This window comes from Panthera pardus, unplaced genomic scaffold (assembly GCF_024362965.1).
Source record: "Panthera pardus isolate Hobbes unplaced genomic scaffold, ASM2436296v1 HiC_scaffold_21, whole genome shotgun sequence".
Classification (NCBI taxonomy): domain Eukaryota; kingdom Metazoa; phylum Chordata; class Mammalia; order Carnivora; family Felidae; genus Panthera; species Panthera pardus.
In genome coordinates this window covers 48,526,962-48,545,820 of record NW_026526777.1, presented here as the reverse complement: position 1 = coordinate 48,545,820, position 18,859 = coordinate 48,526,962, and the positions used below count along the sequence as shown (strand labels likewise).

Sequence of the window (18,859 nt, the reverse complement as noted above, 5' to 3'; positions counted from 1 at the left end):
TTTTTGTGCCGTTAACTGTAGCCACTATTTAATAGAGCATGATCTAATATGTTCTTATAGCAATGATGCTCTGATTTCAGCCAACTGAGGCAGAGTACATTTTTATCTCGTGGTACAGATGAAGTGGAAATTGAACAGAAATAAACTTTTCAGAGCCAAAAGCCACCTATTGTTTTATATGTAATAACAGCAAATTCAAACTTAAAATAGTAACCTTAAAACAGAAAACTGTTAACTTTGTAGTATAATAGGAAGAATAGTATCAATTGTACTATTGCAGACAGACATCACTTAACAAATACGATCGGATTACTTAGTTAATGAAGTTCTGAATGTTTTATGATTTAGGTTATGAAAATAATTTGTATTTTTCTTTAAAACTATAGTTTAAAAATTATAAACAGAGGTATTCTTCTCCCCTAACTTGCCTTTACCCCATTTGAGAATCATAGAACTTGTTAAAATCTTTTATTTCTGTAAGAAATGATAGGATGTCAGGATGCGGAAACTGACAGACAAGAAAATGACTCATGTAAGAACCTAGAAATTTAAAGAGATTAGATTTTTCAGTTGTCTGAGCCTTTATCTGGTGCTCTTCCAACTAAGCAGCGTGTTGTACCCGGTTTTTCTACCGTGTTTGTCGACCCACTGTTTTCAGTTTAATGCCAGTGGAGTTTCTGTGGCACTGACTGTGAGACAGTATTAAAATGGCTGCATTTTCTTTCAATTTAACAGAAAAGTAGCAGTTCCGAATCATTAAGTGACAAAGGTTCTGAACTGAAGAAAAGCTTTGATGCTGTGGTATTTGATGTTCTTAAGGTTACACCAGAAGAATATGCGGTAAGCCTCCTGCCTCCCCTTTCTCCAGTTTTTGCACATAACTTACACATCGATGCTATTGAGCTAGAATTTGTACAGCACAGCAGAAGGAGGTGGTTAAAGAAAACTGGCTAGGGGCATTGATGGAGAGACTAGTACAGCAGTGGAGCAAACAGGAATGATGAAATGGGGAAAGGAGAAGGGCTGGGGAGAGGTTTAGAGCAGCTTCCTATGTTACACTCTCAGCTTGGCAGATAATAACACTTCCCACCTAAAACTAATGTAACATTGCGTGCTACTCAAAAACAAAAACAAAAAAACAACACACACACACATTAGGAAAAAAAAAAAGTGAGTGGCTTACCTTTGAGCTGATTGTTTTTGTCCCTCCCTGTACCACCTCCCCAAGCCACTGTGCTTTATTGACCTATGTAAGAAGTATTTTGACTTTTTTGTAGACTAAAAAACTGAAAAATGAAATTTGAAGGCATTATTGTGATACCATGAAAGATACCTAGAAAAACTTCTATTTCTGAACTGACATAAATGTTCATTTATTTAATTTCTGTTTCTCCATTGACTTGTTAACAGCATCTGTTGATTTTCTGATGTTGAACCACTCTTGCATTCCAGGAATAAACTATTTAATCATAACATGTTATTCTTTGGTATACGTTATTGGGTTTTGTCTTCTATCTGTAGCCTTAATTGAGATAGAGATAGGGCCATAGCCATATGCAGCCCTTAGATGTGAGTTGCCACTACCAGTACAGTTTCATTGATTTTTATAAATGGGGAAGAAAACCTTTTTATTAATATCAGATTTTATATTACTGTTAGGGGGAATACAATTTAATAGTCACAATAATACTGCTCTATGAACCAGTAGATCTGATTTTTGGTTTTGATTTTGATTTAATGTATAACTGTCCAAATTTTTAAATTATTTTTCTTTTCTTTTTTTAAAACATTTGTTTATTTTTTCAAAACCACACTCAGATACTACCTCACACCAGTCAGAGTGGCCAAAATGAACAAATCAGGAGACTACAGATGCTGGAGAGGATGTGAAGAAACGGGAACCCTCTTGCACTGTTGGTGGGAATGCAAACTGGTGCAGCCACTCTGGAAAACAGTGTGGAGGTTCCTCAAAAAATTAAAAATAGACCTACCCTATGACCCAGCAATAACACTGCTAGGAATTTACCCAAGGGATACAGGAGTACTGATGCATAGGGGCACTTGTACCCCAATGTTTATAGCAGCACTCTCAACAATAGCCAAATTATGGAAAGAGCCTAATGTCCATCAACTGATGAGTGGATAAAGAAATTGTGGTTTATATACACAATGGAGTACTATGTGGCAATGAGAAAGAATGAAATATGGCCCTTTGTAGCAACGTGGATGGAACTGGAGAGTGTTATGCTAAGTGAAATAAGCCATACAGAGAAAGACAGATACCATATGTTTTCACTCTTATGTGGATCCTGAGAAACTTAACAGAAACCCATGGGGGAGGGGAAGGGAAAAAAAATGAGGTTAGAGTGGGAGAGAGCGAAAGCATAAGAGACTCTTAAAAACTGAGAACAAACTGAGGGTTGATGGGGGGTGGGAGGGAGGGGAGGGTGGGTGATGGGTATTGAGGAGGGCACCTTTTGGGATGAGCACTGGGTGTTGTATGGAAACCAATTTGACAATAAATTTCATGTATTGAAAAAATAAATAAAGGAATACCTGAGAAAATGGTTAAAAAATAAAAATAAAAAAATAAACTTCACAAAATTTAATTAAAAAAAAAAAGGAATCTACTCCTGAAATCATTGTTTCACTATATGCTAACTAATTTGTATGTAAATTTTAAAAAATAAAATTTAAATAAATAAATAAAAACATTTGTTTATTTTTGAGAGAGAGAGAGACAGACAGACAGACAGCAGAGAGAAAGGGAAACACAGACCTCAAAGCAGACTCCACGCTCTGTGATCAGCACAGAACCCATGGACTGCGAGACCATGACCTGAGATGAGGTCGGACACTTAACTGACTTAGCCACCCAGGCTCCCCTTTTTGTTTTATTTTCTAACTTTACTTCATTTATGTCACAAGAAAATATGAATAGGTATGAGATAATTTGAAGTAATCATATTTAATGGTACAAGGGCTAAATTTTCATTTTCTGTAATCCCTTATAAAAATGACTCTTTTTCTGAAGTAAAAATTTGAGTATTCAATATATTTTAGTATAGAATATAATTCTAATTTAGAATATATGTCATGTCCTAGAATTCCCAAGAAATTGTCATTTTTTACTTTCTATTTCAGGGTCAGATAACGCTAATGGACGTTCCAGTATTTAAAGCCATTCAACCAGATGTGAGTAGTTTTAAGAACTTTTCTTTTAAATATACAGAATGGTCATTAATAGTATCCCAAATTAAGAAGTTTTAGAAATGTCAGATTCATATTAATGTTTCAGTGTTTAAAGATTTTGATGTGACTGTCCATATACTATTCAGGCGTCAGAAACTCACGTGGCAGTCATAAACACAAATCACTGAGTCACAGGCAGGACTGATGAATCATTTTGGATGATTAGGCTTTGTCACTCTTCTGAGAGGGGCACTAGACTTAGGGTGAATGGTCACCCAAGGCTTTGAAACTTTTTCGTGGGAGAATGGAAATAAGAAACTGGGCTTCACAACTCACTACAGCAGTTTTTTCCCTTACTTTATTTATGACTTTAAAGTATGACTCTGTGTTGACATTTTAGAGAGAAGAGGGAGGATCAAGGAAGGCATTTTTTACTTTTATTAAAAAGGAGACTGACATTTATTATGCATCTACCTACTGTAAGCCATTTAGTATGCTGTGTGTGTGTATGAACTTGAGTGTGGTAATGTATATTACTGATGAGAAGACAGAAAGACCGTTGTCCTTGCTGCACAGCTAAGTGTAGGAATTGGGTTTCAAACTGGTGCTTTTTCTATTTCTACTCTTACCAAGTAATAATACAAGTACGATTTTGCACCCCCAAATGAAGTGTGATAATACCAATATTCAGTACCATAAGATACATATTTTTTAAATTCTTTTGGGAACAAAATGTAGTGTATTTGTTGTATATAAAAGTGTGCAGTGGCCTTGAACGCTGTAATTACTATAAGGAGTTAGAGAAAACATCTGTATCTTAAGTGGTGTAGACAGTGTGATTTTAAAGTAAGTTAGTTAATGTCTTAGTATCTCAAGTTTGTCATGTACAAAAGGAAGGAGTGGGCCTGAATGATCTCTGAGTCCCTGTCATTTCCACAATTCAGTGTTTTCCTAACATTTGCCCTGTACCATGAGGATTCTCTCAGTAGAACCATTAGATTAGCAATAGGAGGAGCAATCTGTTCGACACATAACATGCAAACAGAAAATGGCTTTTGTATTTAAATGACAAAAACTTGCATTTCCTCACATCCCTGAACAAAAGAAACTAAATTCTTTACAAAAATTACACTTTTTTTGCCCAGAAATTCAGCCGTCTTATCTATAGACAGGTTTTTCTTTTGAATAAACTGCAGTGACCATATTACTGTTTCATAGGAGAGTAGTCCTATCCATTGGATACACAGTGTGAACCACTTACATAACTTTACATTTTCTAGTAGCCACATTGTGAAGTAAAAATGAAACAGATGAGGGGCACCTGGGTGGCTCAGTCGGTTGAGCATCCGACTTCAGCTCAAGTCATATCTCATGGCTCGTGAGTTCAAGCCCCGTGTAACACTGTGTGCTGACAGCTCAGAGCCTGGAATCTGCTGCAGATTGTATGACTCCCTCTCTCTCTGCCCCTCTCCCACTCATACTCTGTCTCTCAAAAATAAGCATTAAAATTTTTTTCTAAATAAAAAATTAAACAGATGGAATTAATTTTAATAATTTTATTTAACCTACAACATCCAAAATATTATCAGTTTGACTTTTAATCAGTATAAAATTATTGAGCATTTTATATTTTTTCTCTACTAAGACCTCGAAATTCAATGTGTGTCATACAGTTACAGCACATCTTTATTTGGAGTAGCCACATTTCAAGTACTCACTAACCATTAGTGACTAGGGGCTTTGGACATTGAAGATCTAGATAATAATTACTGAAGACATGGAATTCAGGTCACTGTGGGAATTTTTTATCTTCCTGAGACATCGGACACTACTTTGTGAAATTCAGAAGTGAGCCTTAAAATTCCCTTGGTCCCACTTCCTTATCTAACTTAATACCAGTCTTACTGATTTTTTTTTTAACATCCTGAGTATCTTCTCTATCCATTTTCTCTCTACTCCCAACACCCCAATCCAAGATACCATTTTATCTCAGCTGCAGTACCTTCTTCCTGATCTACCTGCATCCATTGACCCTTCTAAACTCTTTTCTGTCCAGCACCCATAGGAATGTTTTCGAATGTGTAAATCTGCTCATAAGGATCCCTCTGCTTAGAACACTTCAGTGGCTTTCTATTGCTCTGAGGATAAAGACAAACTACCCTAATATGGTCCACAAATCTCCTCATAGTTTTGCCTCCTTATGTATCTTCTGCCTCATCCTAGTCTAGCCACACTGGCCTTTTCATCCCTGTCACCACTGAGCCTGTGTACATCCTAGTTAAGTCCTGTTCATCCTTCAGTTCTTAGGTCAAGTTTGACTTTCTCAGGGAAGCTTTTTTTGTCTTCCTGGCGGTTCTCCTAGCGCTCTCTGCTTCTTCACTACACTTGTCAGTTGCAAGTTTCCATTGATGTTTTGTGATTCAACAAGTATTTGCTGAGCATCTGTTACATGCTAGGCGCTGGTTTCGTTGCGAGAGATACAGCAGCAAACAGACTACAATTCCTGCCCTGGTGGATTTTATATTTGAATGAAGTGAGCTAGATAGTGTGTCATGAAAAACATAAAGCAGCCAGAAGAGAATAGAAAGTGAGGACAGTGGGGGTTTTGATTGCAGATGGGATGGTTTCAGGAAGCCTTCACTGTGAAGGTGCCATCTGAGCAAAGACCTGAAGGAAGCGAGAGAGTGAATCCTGGGTGTTTGGGGGAGAGTGTTCCAGGCAGAGAACAGCCAGGACAAAGGCCAGTGAGCTGCATGATGGAGGGAGGGAGTGAAGTAGAGGAGGGAGGTGGAGTGAGGGCTAGATGGTCTAGGGCCTTGCAGATCATTACTCTGAAAAAGATGGGAAACTCTTGGACGCTTTTGAGTAGAGGAGTGGCAGTTTCTGACTGAGATTTTCAGTAGCACTTTAGGTTAGCTGTGACTGCTGACTCAGGTAGGGAGTTAGGGCGTGGTACCAAGGACTGAATCGAGGAGACCAGGTGAGAGAGCAAGGTGGCTTGGGTCAGGATGGGATCAGAAGAGGTGGTGAAAAGAAGAGTTGTTAGACTCTGCGTGCAAGAGTAGTTGAGGGTGATGCCAGGGTTTTTGGCCTGATGCCAGAAGCATGTACTTGATATTCTCTGAGATGGAAAATTATTGTGTTCACAACTCCTGGAGCTGCCATTCATATAAGAATATTATGTGCAATGTTGCCTTGTGGAGAAAGGCCAGAGCCGCAGATTTGGAGGAAAGAGCAGGAGTTCGGCTTTGGACATGTTTGGGTTTACAAGTCTGTTAGAACATTGAGTTAGGTGATATATATTACATTACTTGTCCAGGTTGCAAGTGTAGTTTGAGAGAAGTCCCCATAGAGATACTTAAAGTGTAAGGTGAGGTTACCAGGAAAGTGAGTATAGATGAGAGAAGCGTCCTACTTGGTGCTTAAGTGGAATTAGCAAAAGATGAAGAAGCAGCAGTGAGTGATTTAGGAGGAAAATCAGGTTATTAGTATGGAATTAGATGAGCCAAGTGAAGGAAGTATTTTTAAGAAGGAAGGAGTGATGAGGTGTGAAGTGTGGTTCATCGTGTGCTTATTTGGTTAATTGCTTGCTTGCTGCTTCCACTAGGTTTTAAGCTACATAAAGGCAGAGACTGATAATTTTGCTTCCACTGTTTTATCTGTCTGGCATGTAGTGGGGCTCAATATTTTGAATAAGAAAATGAATACAGTGTTCAGTAAATATTTGTTCAGTGAGACAATGTTTTTAAAAATTGAAGCAGTAACTGTTGAAAGAAATGATGTAGCACAAAAATATTCTTGTTATGTATTAGTCTCGTATAATCCTCAAGATTACATTAAATCTGGCAGTATAAACAGGACTTTTGTCATCTGACAGAAAAATGTTTTCTATTATATTTTGAAATTTTCAAGACCTACAACAAGACATAAAGACTAATAAGATGAACCTCTCTGTACCCACCTCAGCAGTGCTTTGAGCCGCTCTGCGTTCTGCCCCGTTGTCTCTCTTCCCTCCTCCCATCCAGCTAGCCACTATCCAGTATTGATTTGTATCATTCCTGTGCATTGAGCTATATTTCCTCTATGAGTATATATGTCCCTTAGCAATATGTGCTGTTGCACGTTTAAAATGATTTATGTGAAAGGCATCCTGTTGTTTTAGTCGTCTTTAGCTTACTTTTTATGTTCAACATTGCTGACTAGCACCCATGTTAATATATGTACTGTAGTGCATTAAGTACTGACTTGAGTTGTAGAGTATGAATGTCTTTGAGTTTATTAAAGACTGCCCAGTTGTTTTCTGAAGTGTTTGTTCAGATGTTTATTATGTCAAAACTCTTGCTGTCGACAAATAAACAAAAGATTAAGCCATGATGTCAGTCAGTCTAATGCATTAGCCTTTTTATTAGCATAAAATGCATAAAACTTCACATACTGTGAAAAGATAGTGGTTATCACTGAATCGAATAAATTTATCTTGATATTTCTGTCCATTATTTCAGTGTTCAAGTCTCTATATAACTTTATGTAAAACTTTAAAAATTGTATATGTACTTGATGAAGCTTTAAAAGATCTTTAGTTCGCTAAAATTACTAATCAAAACTCACTGTTACATGTGTATATCTATTTCAGGTGATGATTTATTCACGTTTTCTAAAATGAAATCTGTACTAATGTAAACTTAGAAGAATAAAGCTTCTGAATCCAACTGTGCGGTTTAGTGATTTTAGTTGCAGGTCGGTGATTAAACCACACAAGTCTCGCTCAGTTTTCTACACTAGAGACAATTGCTGAGTTACCTGGAACTTTTTACAATATATATCTCTCATTAATTCAGTTCCCTGAGTAGGACCCTGTAATTCCTACCTGTTTGGGGAATTCTGTATTCCCAAGTCTTCTGCGTTAAGTAGAATTTAGCCAGACTTGTTCTACGTAAACTTGTTCTTAACTTGTAGGAAGAAAGGGGCAACTATACAAAGTGCAGCTGTTTTCTCAGAATGAAGTAGCTTATCTACAATGTCTGTTATACAGTATATGCCTGAAAACTGCTTGGGGGGAAAAAGGAAAAGTTGTAAGCCCTTTATTTCACTGTAGAACCTTATCTTTGAGGTGTCGAAAAAATTGTTATGATATAGGGACTGTTCTTAGTCATCAGTAGAAAACTCGCTAAATAAAATCACATCTTTAAGAGCAGGTCTGAATCAAACGAAATGCTCAGCCTGGTTTTTCTCCAACCCTGTATCATACTCAAAGGTACCTCAGATTGAAAGAAGGAAAAGGAATAGATTTTGGTACTTTGTTTCTTAGTTCTTTTGTGTTGTGGTCAGAAGTATGGAAAACATTCTTACCAATGAAAAGAATGTTAAAGGAAAGTTCATCAGTAATTTTAAAACTACTCATGGTAAGACCATAACTACATAGAAAAAATGTTTGCTACACTTTTATTTTTAACGGTTCCTTGTCTGCGTGATGTGCACTGTCTATCCATTTTTAATGCCATTCAGAAACCTGGGAGTCCTTCTTTTCCCTTTTCTCTCCATCCTGTTTTCCTTCTTCTTCAATTGGTTTTACCCCCTAAATAACTTATCTCTCCTTCCTCATCTCTGTCAACTTTGAAAGATTATTTATTAAAAGAGTACAGTGTTTTTATAGGGCTGTACCCCATCGACTCTAGAAACGTGAGCACTCCTTAGTGTCTGTGCGTAGTTGTTGGGCCTGCGACCGGTCTCAGCTCGGCCAGTCATCTATATACTGACAGATCCCTCTCCATCTGAACACATTGCCCTGATAGCTGGTGCTACAGAAATGCTAAGAATCTTCACTTGCCCACTGGCCCAAGCAGTGTGGCCAAATTTGGAAGCGTCTGTGGATGGTGATCCCTCCTCTCACACAAAACCCGGCTTTTCACACTTTCCTCCTTTCAGTAAGCAACCATCTCTTAGTGATGGGGAGGGCGCACAATGATATGGTTACTGAAACTGTGATTATAGTGATTACAAAGAAGGAGAAATGTTAGTAGCTCTATTGTTTATATTCAACTACTGTTCATGTGTCCTTACAACTCTTACTTACATGGAGCTACTCATTCTCTCTTTTCATTAGTTAAAACCAGTTTGGGGCATAAAGTGCCATGCATTTTGCCACTTACTTTTTTCTTTTTTGGTCTGTGTCTAACATTCACAGCTCCGAATGGGTGCTCACAGATTTTTACTTCCATAATTTCATTTACTTTAAAATTTATTTCAAAGCCCTTTGGATCCCCAAAAATAATTTCCAATGGCAAAACATAAAAGGGAGCCGGATGACTTGTAGTTTTTTTCAGCTTTGCCATTTATAGATCGTGCCATTAATAGAATCGAATTCATGTCTTTGGCCTTTTAAAAAATTACTGAATCTATGAAGTAAAGGATTTTGGACCATTGGATCTATATAATACCTTCTAGGTCTTCCAGAAATTCCCGTAAGTAGGATTATTTTTATTGGTGACTTCAGAGTAAGGGCTGCAGTTATGTGTAGTTCTCACTCAGTAATAAATATAATTTTGATTAAAACTTCAGGAAACTTAAGGACGTGATACAGGTTGAGTGGCGATCATGAGTCAAACTCTTACAGGTTGGGAGTCTGTTATACCCTCACTATAACATAAATTCCACAAGGGCAGAAAACTTTTGTCTGCTTTGTTCACTGATACATCCCTAGTGCGTAGAATATTACCTGTTCTGTATTTGAGTTTGGTAAGTGACCATTCCCAAGCTTTATACTGTATAGCCTCCAGGCATGTCATCTCCTAGTGTTTACCGTGTTTGGAATCATTTCTGCAAGAGTCTGTTACTAGTCCAAGAAAGTGACTTTTATAAAATCGTGTTTTCTTTATGGAAAAAGGAGTTTGGGTTGTTTTTTTTTTCCCCACCCCCAATTGGGAACATTTTTAGGTGTTTTGCCTAGTATGAATTATTTAATGCTTAGTAAGGGCAGTTTAAGGATTCTATGGCTTTATTAATTTCCAGTATGAATTTTCTGGTATTTAGTTGAAGCTCTGCTCTTGTTAAGGTTTTGTTTTTGTTTTTGTTTTGTTTACATTTCTTATACATATAGATTTCCCTGGTGTGATCCTCTCTTGATCTTGAAGGTTTGTTTTCTTTTAGAACCCTCTTACCGTTTATAGGACTTCCCTCCGGTGTGAGTTCTTTAATGTTGAGGAAGCAATGACTGTTCTGAAGGATTCCCATGTTTATTACATTCATGGGGGTTTGGTTTTTGTCTAATATGAATTCTCTCGTGTTCTATAAAGCTTATATTTTTTCTGAAGGCATTTCCATGTTCATTACATCAATGGGATTTCTCTTCAGAATGAGTATTGTACTCAACACAGGATAAGTTAGGACAGAAAGTTTGTTTGCAGTCAGATTTTCTTTCTAGTTGCAATGCTCTGGTACTTTCAATAACTCTTAAAAGGGTGAACTGTGCTTGAAATCTGTACTGTAGTCATTACATTGGATGATGTTTGCCTCTTACGAGGTTCTTAAGTGTTCACAAAGCGACCGGCTCTCACAGAAAGTCCTCTGACGTGTATTACCTTCAAAGAAGAAAGTTTGACACTTTATTATAATTTCCAGTAAGTCGGTACAGTAAGCCATTAGATTGTATCAATAAACAGACATTAAATACAGAGGATAGATAAGGCCCTCCTGTATTCCTGTATAACTGGGGTACCCTAGAGACTGAGGAAGAATGCTGGTTAAGTGAGGGAAAGTACATAATAGGTGATTCTGAATCTTACTAAAACATTTCTGAAAAACTTACAATTGAGATATTTTTGACAGTATGTAAAAGAACTTTCTGTATGCTAGCTTTCTTGTGATGCAGAGACTATGATCTTGGCAACATACGAAGTTCCAACATCAGGAATACCATAATTCTGTCTTTGTTTTAATGAAGACTACCATTTGCATTAGAGTTAAAATGTAAACCATTCATGAATATAGTGAGAGCTTTGAAGAAAGCAAAGAAGACCTGAAAGATTTGAAATTTTCTGTTAGAAGCAAGGTGGGCTGTTTTGTAAGTTCTATGATTGCTCCTCATCACCTGAACTCGCTTACTACGTAGCAAGGTCAGGCTTAGAATAGAACGAGGGGAGTGAAGAGGAACATGACTGACGGGGAGAGGAGGTGTGCCACGGCATCGGTGGTAGCAGAAGGTAGCACCTGCCTTTATCTCGGCTGTCGTTACAGGGGCAGTGTTAGTTAATTAATTAATTAATTAACTAATGTGTGGGGAGGAAGGTGGAGGGGGAACAGAGAATGTGAGTACGTTAGGAAAGAGAATTGATCTTTTGACCTAACATATCATATTGCAGTTTTATAGTTACAAAACTTTATTCTGTTGATTAAAAATACAGGAGTTGTAGCAAGCACGTCGTCTGTGGCTGAGACTTCTTTCTAAATAGCCATATAGGACGAATGCCAACGGATATATTATATCCCTTTAAAAAAGCTTTGCATTTTTGAGCATAAGAGTGCCTTAGCAATAATTATCTTCTCTCATGTGTCAACTATACTTGAGTGAAAAAACAAACTGTCTTCTTCCTGTGAGGACCCCCCACCCCCGCAGTCTTGTGTACATTCCATCGCCTTTTCTTTTCTTCTCTTCTCTCATTCTCTGTCTACATGCTGGTCTATATTGGCCTTTTCTCTTCTTCTATCTTTAGGTATCCCTACAACATCACCCTTAGAGCAGTCCTTTTAAGAGTGTTGGAACCTACAAGATGAAATTTAGATCAAGAATTTGACTTTACAGAACAAACCTACAAGAGGCATAAGAGAAGCTGTGGCTCCTGTGAAATTCAGTAATTCTTTCATAGGGTAGGTGGTCCTCAGTTGCGGTGTCTGCTTCCCATGTGCTTCCGAAATAAACTCAGTGGAAAATCGGGCTCGACAGTTTCAGGGCTCAAAATGCACCCGTGAATATTCTTGCAAATACACTTTCAATGCCCAGTTAAAAACTGCCTTTTTGTGTGAGTTACTGTTAGATTGCTCTTTACTGCCTGATTTTAAAATTCTAAGTTAAATCCATTTGAACGGATTTTAAGAGGTATCAAGGCTGCTCTATTTCATTGAACCTTTGCTGAAATAGAGGCTGACTTACATGGTGTACGCAACTCAAATCAGTCCTATTCTTAAATCAGACCTTTAAAAAAATCCTCTGAGTCACTAAGCTTTCTTTTTGGTATTCATGGGAGATGTTTTAGTATAGGATAACCCTTGACTAGGTTGCTCAGCTGTCAAATGCAAGATACCATGGGTGGGAGGATTTATTTCTTAGATTGTTCCCTAGTGTCTCTTGGAGGAAGATCCAGAGTCCGAGGCAAAGGGAAGAGCAGTTTTTTTCTCAGAGAAGTTCAGTGGCTGTTGAGAGTTAGAGTTGGGGCAGGGCAAAATTCCTCTAAGGCTAGCTAATACAAATGCATGTCAAGGTTTAAGAAGAAATTAGTGAGTTCTTTCTTGGAGTCCCAGTGCAATTTCAGCTCCATAATTCATTAAATGGATTTTTGTTGTTATTGTTGTTGTTTAACTTTTTATTTTGAAGTAACAGATTTACTGGAACTTGGCAAAAAATAGTACAGGGATAATTAGGGATTCGTATGAAATTGCAACAATACCGCAGAGAGGTCCCATTTATCTTTCATCCAGTTTTCCCTAGAAGCTACATCTCCTATAAGCATGGTACGGTATCAAAACCAGGGGATGGACTGCTATAACATTTATTTATTTATTTATTTATAACATCTTATGTGTTGTTTTGTCTAACCATCATCTCAGTCAAGATACAAAACTATTACAATACCACAGAGATCTCTCTCCCTTGTACTACCCCTTTATAGTCAGCCAGCCCCACTCCTACCTACTTCCCACCGTCCTTAATTCCTCGAACCACTAATCTGTTCTCTGTCAGTTACAGTTTATTATATTAGATGTGCTAGTAATATAGAATTGTCTCAAAGGGGAAATGGTAGCTACTATCTTAAGAGGTTTAAAAAACCTGCTTGTTTCTTCACATTTAAAAAAAAATTTTTTTTTAACGTTTATTCATTTTGAGACACAGAGCGCGAGCAGGGGAGGGGCAGAGAGAGAGGAAGACAAAGAATCTGAAGCAGGCTCCAGGCTCCGGGCTGTCAGCACAGAGCCCCATGCAGGGTTCAAACTCAGAGTGGCGAGATCATGACCTGAGCCAAGGTCGGACGCTTAACTGACTGAGGCGCCCCTCTTCACAGTTTTTAAGTACAAATTCTTTTAGAACAGAGGGCTCCAGTGGAATTTTAATCTATGTACTCCCAAGTGATGTGACTATAAATTGATTCATCCCCACCTCCTTTCTGTTGGCTTCCAAGGGTTCTGTTAAGGGACAAAGCATTTTTCCATTAAGTTAATGATGCTGAAATGTTCTAAGAATTGGATGAATTTTTCAAAACCTCTTATTTTTTATTTGAAGAGTCAGAAAAGCAGTCAAAAGGTTTTCGTGTAAAAAAATAAAGCCATAATTCACTGACACTTTTACTGGGTTCCTTGTTTATCATAATAATTTATAATGGTGAAGATAGGTTCAAGTGAGTATGTATAAAGCACTTATAATAGTGCCTAGCACATGGTAATCTCTGTTAGTGTTAATTCTTTCACTGCTGCTGTTAAGACACCTGTTCTCTGGATGAGAAGGTTTTAAGCATAAAACCAGAAGATTAAATCACACAGAAGAGGACAATAAAAGTACTGGCTACTTTAAACAAACAAAAAACTAGGCCCCCTTTTGCACATAAACAAGATTGGGAAGGTGTTTTCATAGGTTTTCTCTCAGTGGTGGGTTTATAAGTGATTCACAGCCTCCACCCTCCCTTTTCTCTCCTTTTTAAAACAAATCTTGTTCATTCAATTTTTTTAAAAAAATGTTTATTTACTTATTTTGAGAGAGAAAGGGAGAAAGAGAATCCCAAGCTCCACACTGTCAGCACAGAGCCCACCATGGGATTTGATCTTACAGACTTTGAGATCATGACCTGAGCCGAAATCAAGACTCAGACACTTAACTGACTGAGCCACCCACGCGCCCCCCTTTTCACTTCTTTTAACAAAGGCACTTCTTCCTTACAGTTGGGGAAATTAAAGTAGTGATATACAAAAAGAGGATAAATATACCCAGATTTGGTGAGACTGTTGGGAAAGTGACTCAGTAGTGGTGGTATAAATGACTCGGTATTTCAGGAGGGCAGCTTGACAGGGATCAAAGCCTTGAAAGGGTTCAGACTCTTTGACCTAGTGATTTTACTTCTAGGACTATATTTTTAGGAAATGATCAGAAATGTCAGAGAAGGTGCAAGGATATTCATTATTTATGGTACAGCCTTACTTATAACAGGAAAATGACATTTACGTTTTGTGTAAAGCTGCATAACTGAGTTTGAACTCTATCGAATGGCTATGTTGACATCAATTTGACACAGACACTGTATATTAATAGCATTAATATGTATTTGGAAGTTATATTAATTGGTTTAAAATGAGCTCAGTATTTGTAGATCTAATCCGAGGAATTTTGTCCTAAAATATGCTATCTTTATGTAGTTACATTAATATGGTTATATTAATATTTTTAGAAAAAATATTTTCTAGAAGTTTGATGTTTTTAATATAGCTGTCATGTCATTTTCATGTTCGTGTAGTATCTGTCACTAAATATTTTCTGTCTGTACAAGGAGGTAATGTGAAATGAGCCTGTATCTAGGCTAACAAGCAGTTGTCTTTTTACTGTAGAGTTGTTTCTGTTCCATATTTTCCTTTAGTAATTTCAAATCTGAAGGTTGTGATCTAGCTTTAGATTTTAAAAAAGTTATTGATATCTTCAGAGCATTTACTGCTTGTCCGCTGTGTTAAAGCAATGATTGCCGTTTCTTCCTTTAGTATTCTTTATCTCCATTACTCAAGCCGAAAACTTGGGAGTCTTGGTACCTCTGGACACCTCATTCTTGGCTTACATTGTGTGGATCCAATTTTTGACCAAATCCTGCCTGCCTCCAAGATATCTTGAATCTACCACTTTTTCCAATATAAGGAAACAAACATCACCTTAATTTTTCTGTTTTAGTTAGATTTTGTAGTATCACCGTAACTGTTTCCTCAGTCCCCTTCTCAGTCCATTTCTTTCTGTTTCTGTTTTAAAATTTTATGGAAGACAGGCATACATCACATTTAAGAAGTCCCGTATTTCCACCGGCCTCCACCCTTGAGCCCCATGCTCATCCAGTGCCTTAACTATTCCTTCTTGCAGGAATTTATGTCCAGTTTTCAAATAATATGTCTAAATGTCTACTGTTTATGGTTTTAAAAATTTTTTAAGTTTATTTATTTTGAGAGAGATAGCACGAGTGGGGCAGAGTGGGGCAGAGTGAGGCAGAGTGAGAGAAGAGAGAGAATCCCAAGCAGGCTCTGAGCTGCCAGTGCAGAGCCTGATGCAGGGCTTGAAACTACAAAGCCGCGAGGCCATGACCTGAGCTGAAAGCAAGAGTCAGACGCTTAACTGACTGAGCCACCCAGCCGCCCCTGATTTTTAAAATTTTAGATATGATATATTGACTCTGTACTATAGAAAATGATTTCACATTTTTATATTGTTTCCCTTGACCTTTATACAGTTCTGTTCCTCCTCTTTTTCGCATATAGTTATGTCACAGTTTCGACATGAATAAGTAATCATGGCTCAACTATTCTTTACAGTGGAGCCATGATTACTTAAATTTTGTGTTCCTTGAGCTAACAACTTACTTAAGCTTTCTCTATACTTGTCACTAATTCTTCTGCCAGAAGTGAATATAGTGAATGTGTCTTCTCAGTGTGTTCAAACACTTAGGTATTGTTTCATTTTTGAGAGGTATCTCTCTTGGAATCTCTTACCTCTTGCTTAGTTACTATCTGGACTGTTGTTCTTAAGCTCTGCTCACAGCTATGTCCCAGGATCTCCCTTTATTGATAATCTGGGTTTTGCAATATTTTCTTTCTGTATTGGTTGCTCAGTTTCTTGGATCCCATGTCTTTTTTTTTTTTTTTTTCTTAATTTGCTCGTTTGTTTTGAGGAACCACATATTTTCCTGAGAATAGGTCCCTAGAAAACAAATTCTCTGACACTTGCATGTCTGAAAATGTCTGTAGTATACTTTCATACTTAATTCATTTTTTTGTTGGACAGAATTCTAGGATTTTGAAGACTTTGTTTTCAGTTGTCTTTATCTTTCAGTGTTGCTGTTGAGGTATCTGATACTTTGATCTGCGTGTGATCTAGTTTTATTTTGTTTTGTTTTTGAATCTTACAGATTTAATCTCTTAGTCTCCAGTGTGCTACAGTTTTTTTGAGGCTAGGCCTTGTTTTGAGGGTTTTAAAAATTTAATCCACTGTAAAGAACACTAGACAGATCTTGTTCTTAAACTTCTTAGGGGAGGGGCATTAAAAAATTTAGCGGGGCCGGGGGGGACACCTGGGTGGTTCAGTCAGTTAAGCATCTAACTCTTGATTTCAGCTCAGATCATGATCCCAGGATCGCATGATGGAGCACCATGTTGGGCTCCATGTGGAGCAGGGAGCCTGCTTAAGATTCTGTCTCCCTCTCTCCCCTGCTTGCATGCCCATGCACACAGACACTCTCTCTCTCTAAAATAAAACTAAAAAAAATTTTTTTGGGGGGGTAAGATATTTTTCTCTATTTTCTCTGTTCTCTCTTAAAATTCCTGTTATTGGGACACCTGGGTGGCTCAGTTGGTTAAGGTCTGACTTCAGCTCAGGTCATGATCTCGCAGTTTGTGGGTTCAAGCCCCATGTGGGCTCTATGCGGACAGCTCAGAGACTGGAGCCTGCTTCAGATTCTGTGTCTCCCTCTCTCTCTGCCCCTCCCCCACTCACACTCTGTCTCTCTCTCAAAAATAAATAAACATTAAAAAAATTATAAAACTCCTGTTATTATTCAGACATTGACTTTTACGGACTCTCTAACAGAATATTTGGATCCTGTTTTGAGCTTATTTTTTAAAAGATTCTATCACCTTTATCTCACAACTCTTACAGTGATTTTTAAAATCTCCCTTAGTGTGTTTTTCATTTCCAAAGGCTGTGTTTTGTTCTCTGAATAGAATGTATCCTGTTTTTGCCTAATGGGAGCAATACCTATTCTTATCTGAGAGTAGTAAATATATGGTTCTGTCTTTCTCTTCTCTCAGTTTTTTTGGTTCCCTTCCCTAACTCAGCTTCCTCAGAGTCTTTTTTTTTTTTTCCTCCTATAGATTCTATTTCTTTTTGGTGGTGGTTATTGGTATTATAGCAGGATATTTAACCTGTTTTGAACCTTGGACTCCCTTGGCCCCTGAATGAAGCCTATGAATCTGAACCCTTCTTTAAAATCAAAGGAAGTCAATTCTATTAAAATACACTTCCCAAAGTATTTTGTAAAACTGTCACATAGCAATATATATGTGCTTTTATGTTAACATTAAGTAAGATCCAGAGATGATGAGCTCATAATATCAAACTAGTGATGTGTATCAATGATAGTTTTGAGCTATCTGCACTAACTGTAATGTGATATGAAAATGAAAATATCTGTGATTTTTATCAATGGTAACGTCACATGCATTGCCAATTCTTCTGTAATCTGTATTCTCCATTTAAGATAAAAAGGAATGTCATATCAGAAGTTAGTATAAAATAGAAATTTAAGTTTTTAAGTTTATTGAGCCCTTTGAATTCTATTGACAGACCCTGTGGGGTATCAAGAGCCCTTTTATTAGAGGTTTCATGACATATATGGGGTAGTTAGCTGTCAGCTCAAAGAAGAAGGTACTGGAAAGCTGATTGGAAGCTCTGAGTAACTGACTGGGAATGGGGCTTGACAACTAGTAGGGTTCACTGTACGTTGTAGGAAGCCTAGCTCTCATTATCTATAGGTCCTTCCTGTTGACACTCCAATATCTTCAGAAGGAGAATCCACCAATCTCCCTGTGGAGTGTAGGTCTAGTTACCTATGTTCTAATAGGGAATTTTGCCCTCTTATATTCTACGGGTAAAATTTGTTTTTATGATTTAACTGAATGGTTACAGTATTAGATATGCTCCTCTTGAATACAATGGTTCTAGGAGGGGACACAACTGTCTTTAATGTTGTGAAACCCCTAATATAATAAGAAAACTGGGCTATTTCATGAACTTATTTTTAACCTATTTTTTCAGGAGCTTTCAAGTTGTGGATGGAATAAAAAAGAAAAATACAGTTCTGCACCAAATGCCGTTGCCTTCACAAGAAGATTTAATCATGTGAGTTGCCTATAAAATTTTGATACTTACTTTCTGAAATTCAGTTCCTCAATATATAATTTTTCATTAAGAAGTAGTTTAGCTTTTCACATGAATGCTGGCATATTTTCAGCCAATATCTCTTCAAATACTGTCCCCCTGCCTGATCTCTATTTTTTTTCTTCTGTAATTTCTGTTGGAAATTTGTTGGTACTTGACATTCTTTTTTACCTGTTATCTTAACCTTTTGTATTTTATATCTGTTTCTTTGTGTTCCATTCTGCATTATTTCCTCAGTTCTGTATTTCAATTCACTAATTCTCTTCAGATGGGTCATTTCTATTT

At 37.4% G+C, this 18,859-nt stretch overlaps 1 protein-coding gene across 11 annotated transcripts in view; it reads left to right on the top strand.

Annotated features, from left to right (window-relative positions):
• RALGPS2 (Ral GEF with PH domain and SH3 binding motif 2) overlaps nt 1-18,859 on the top strand; it is a 197,033-nt gene that overhangs the window by 42,140 nt on the left and 136,034 nt on the right. For 10 of the 11 annotated variants that reach the window (XM_053909228.1, XM_053909227.1, XM_019426220.2 and 7 more), the window contains 3 exons: nt 736-840; nt 3,145-3,195; nt 18,452-18,535. In XM_053909228.1, coding sequence (XP_053765203.1) covers nt 736-840; nt 3,145-3,195; nt 18,452-18,535 — 240 coding nt within the window. Of the gene's footprint in view, nt 1-735; nt 841-3,144; nt 3,196-11,900; nt 12,055-18,451; nt 18,536-18,859 lie in introns of those variants that run through there. The other variant, XM_019426265.2, reaches the window with a different exon arrangement.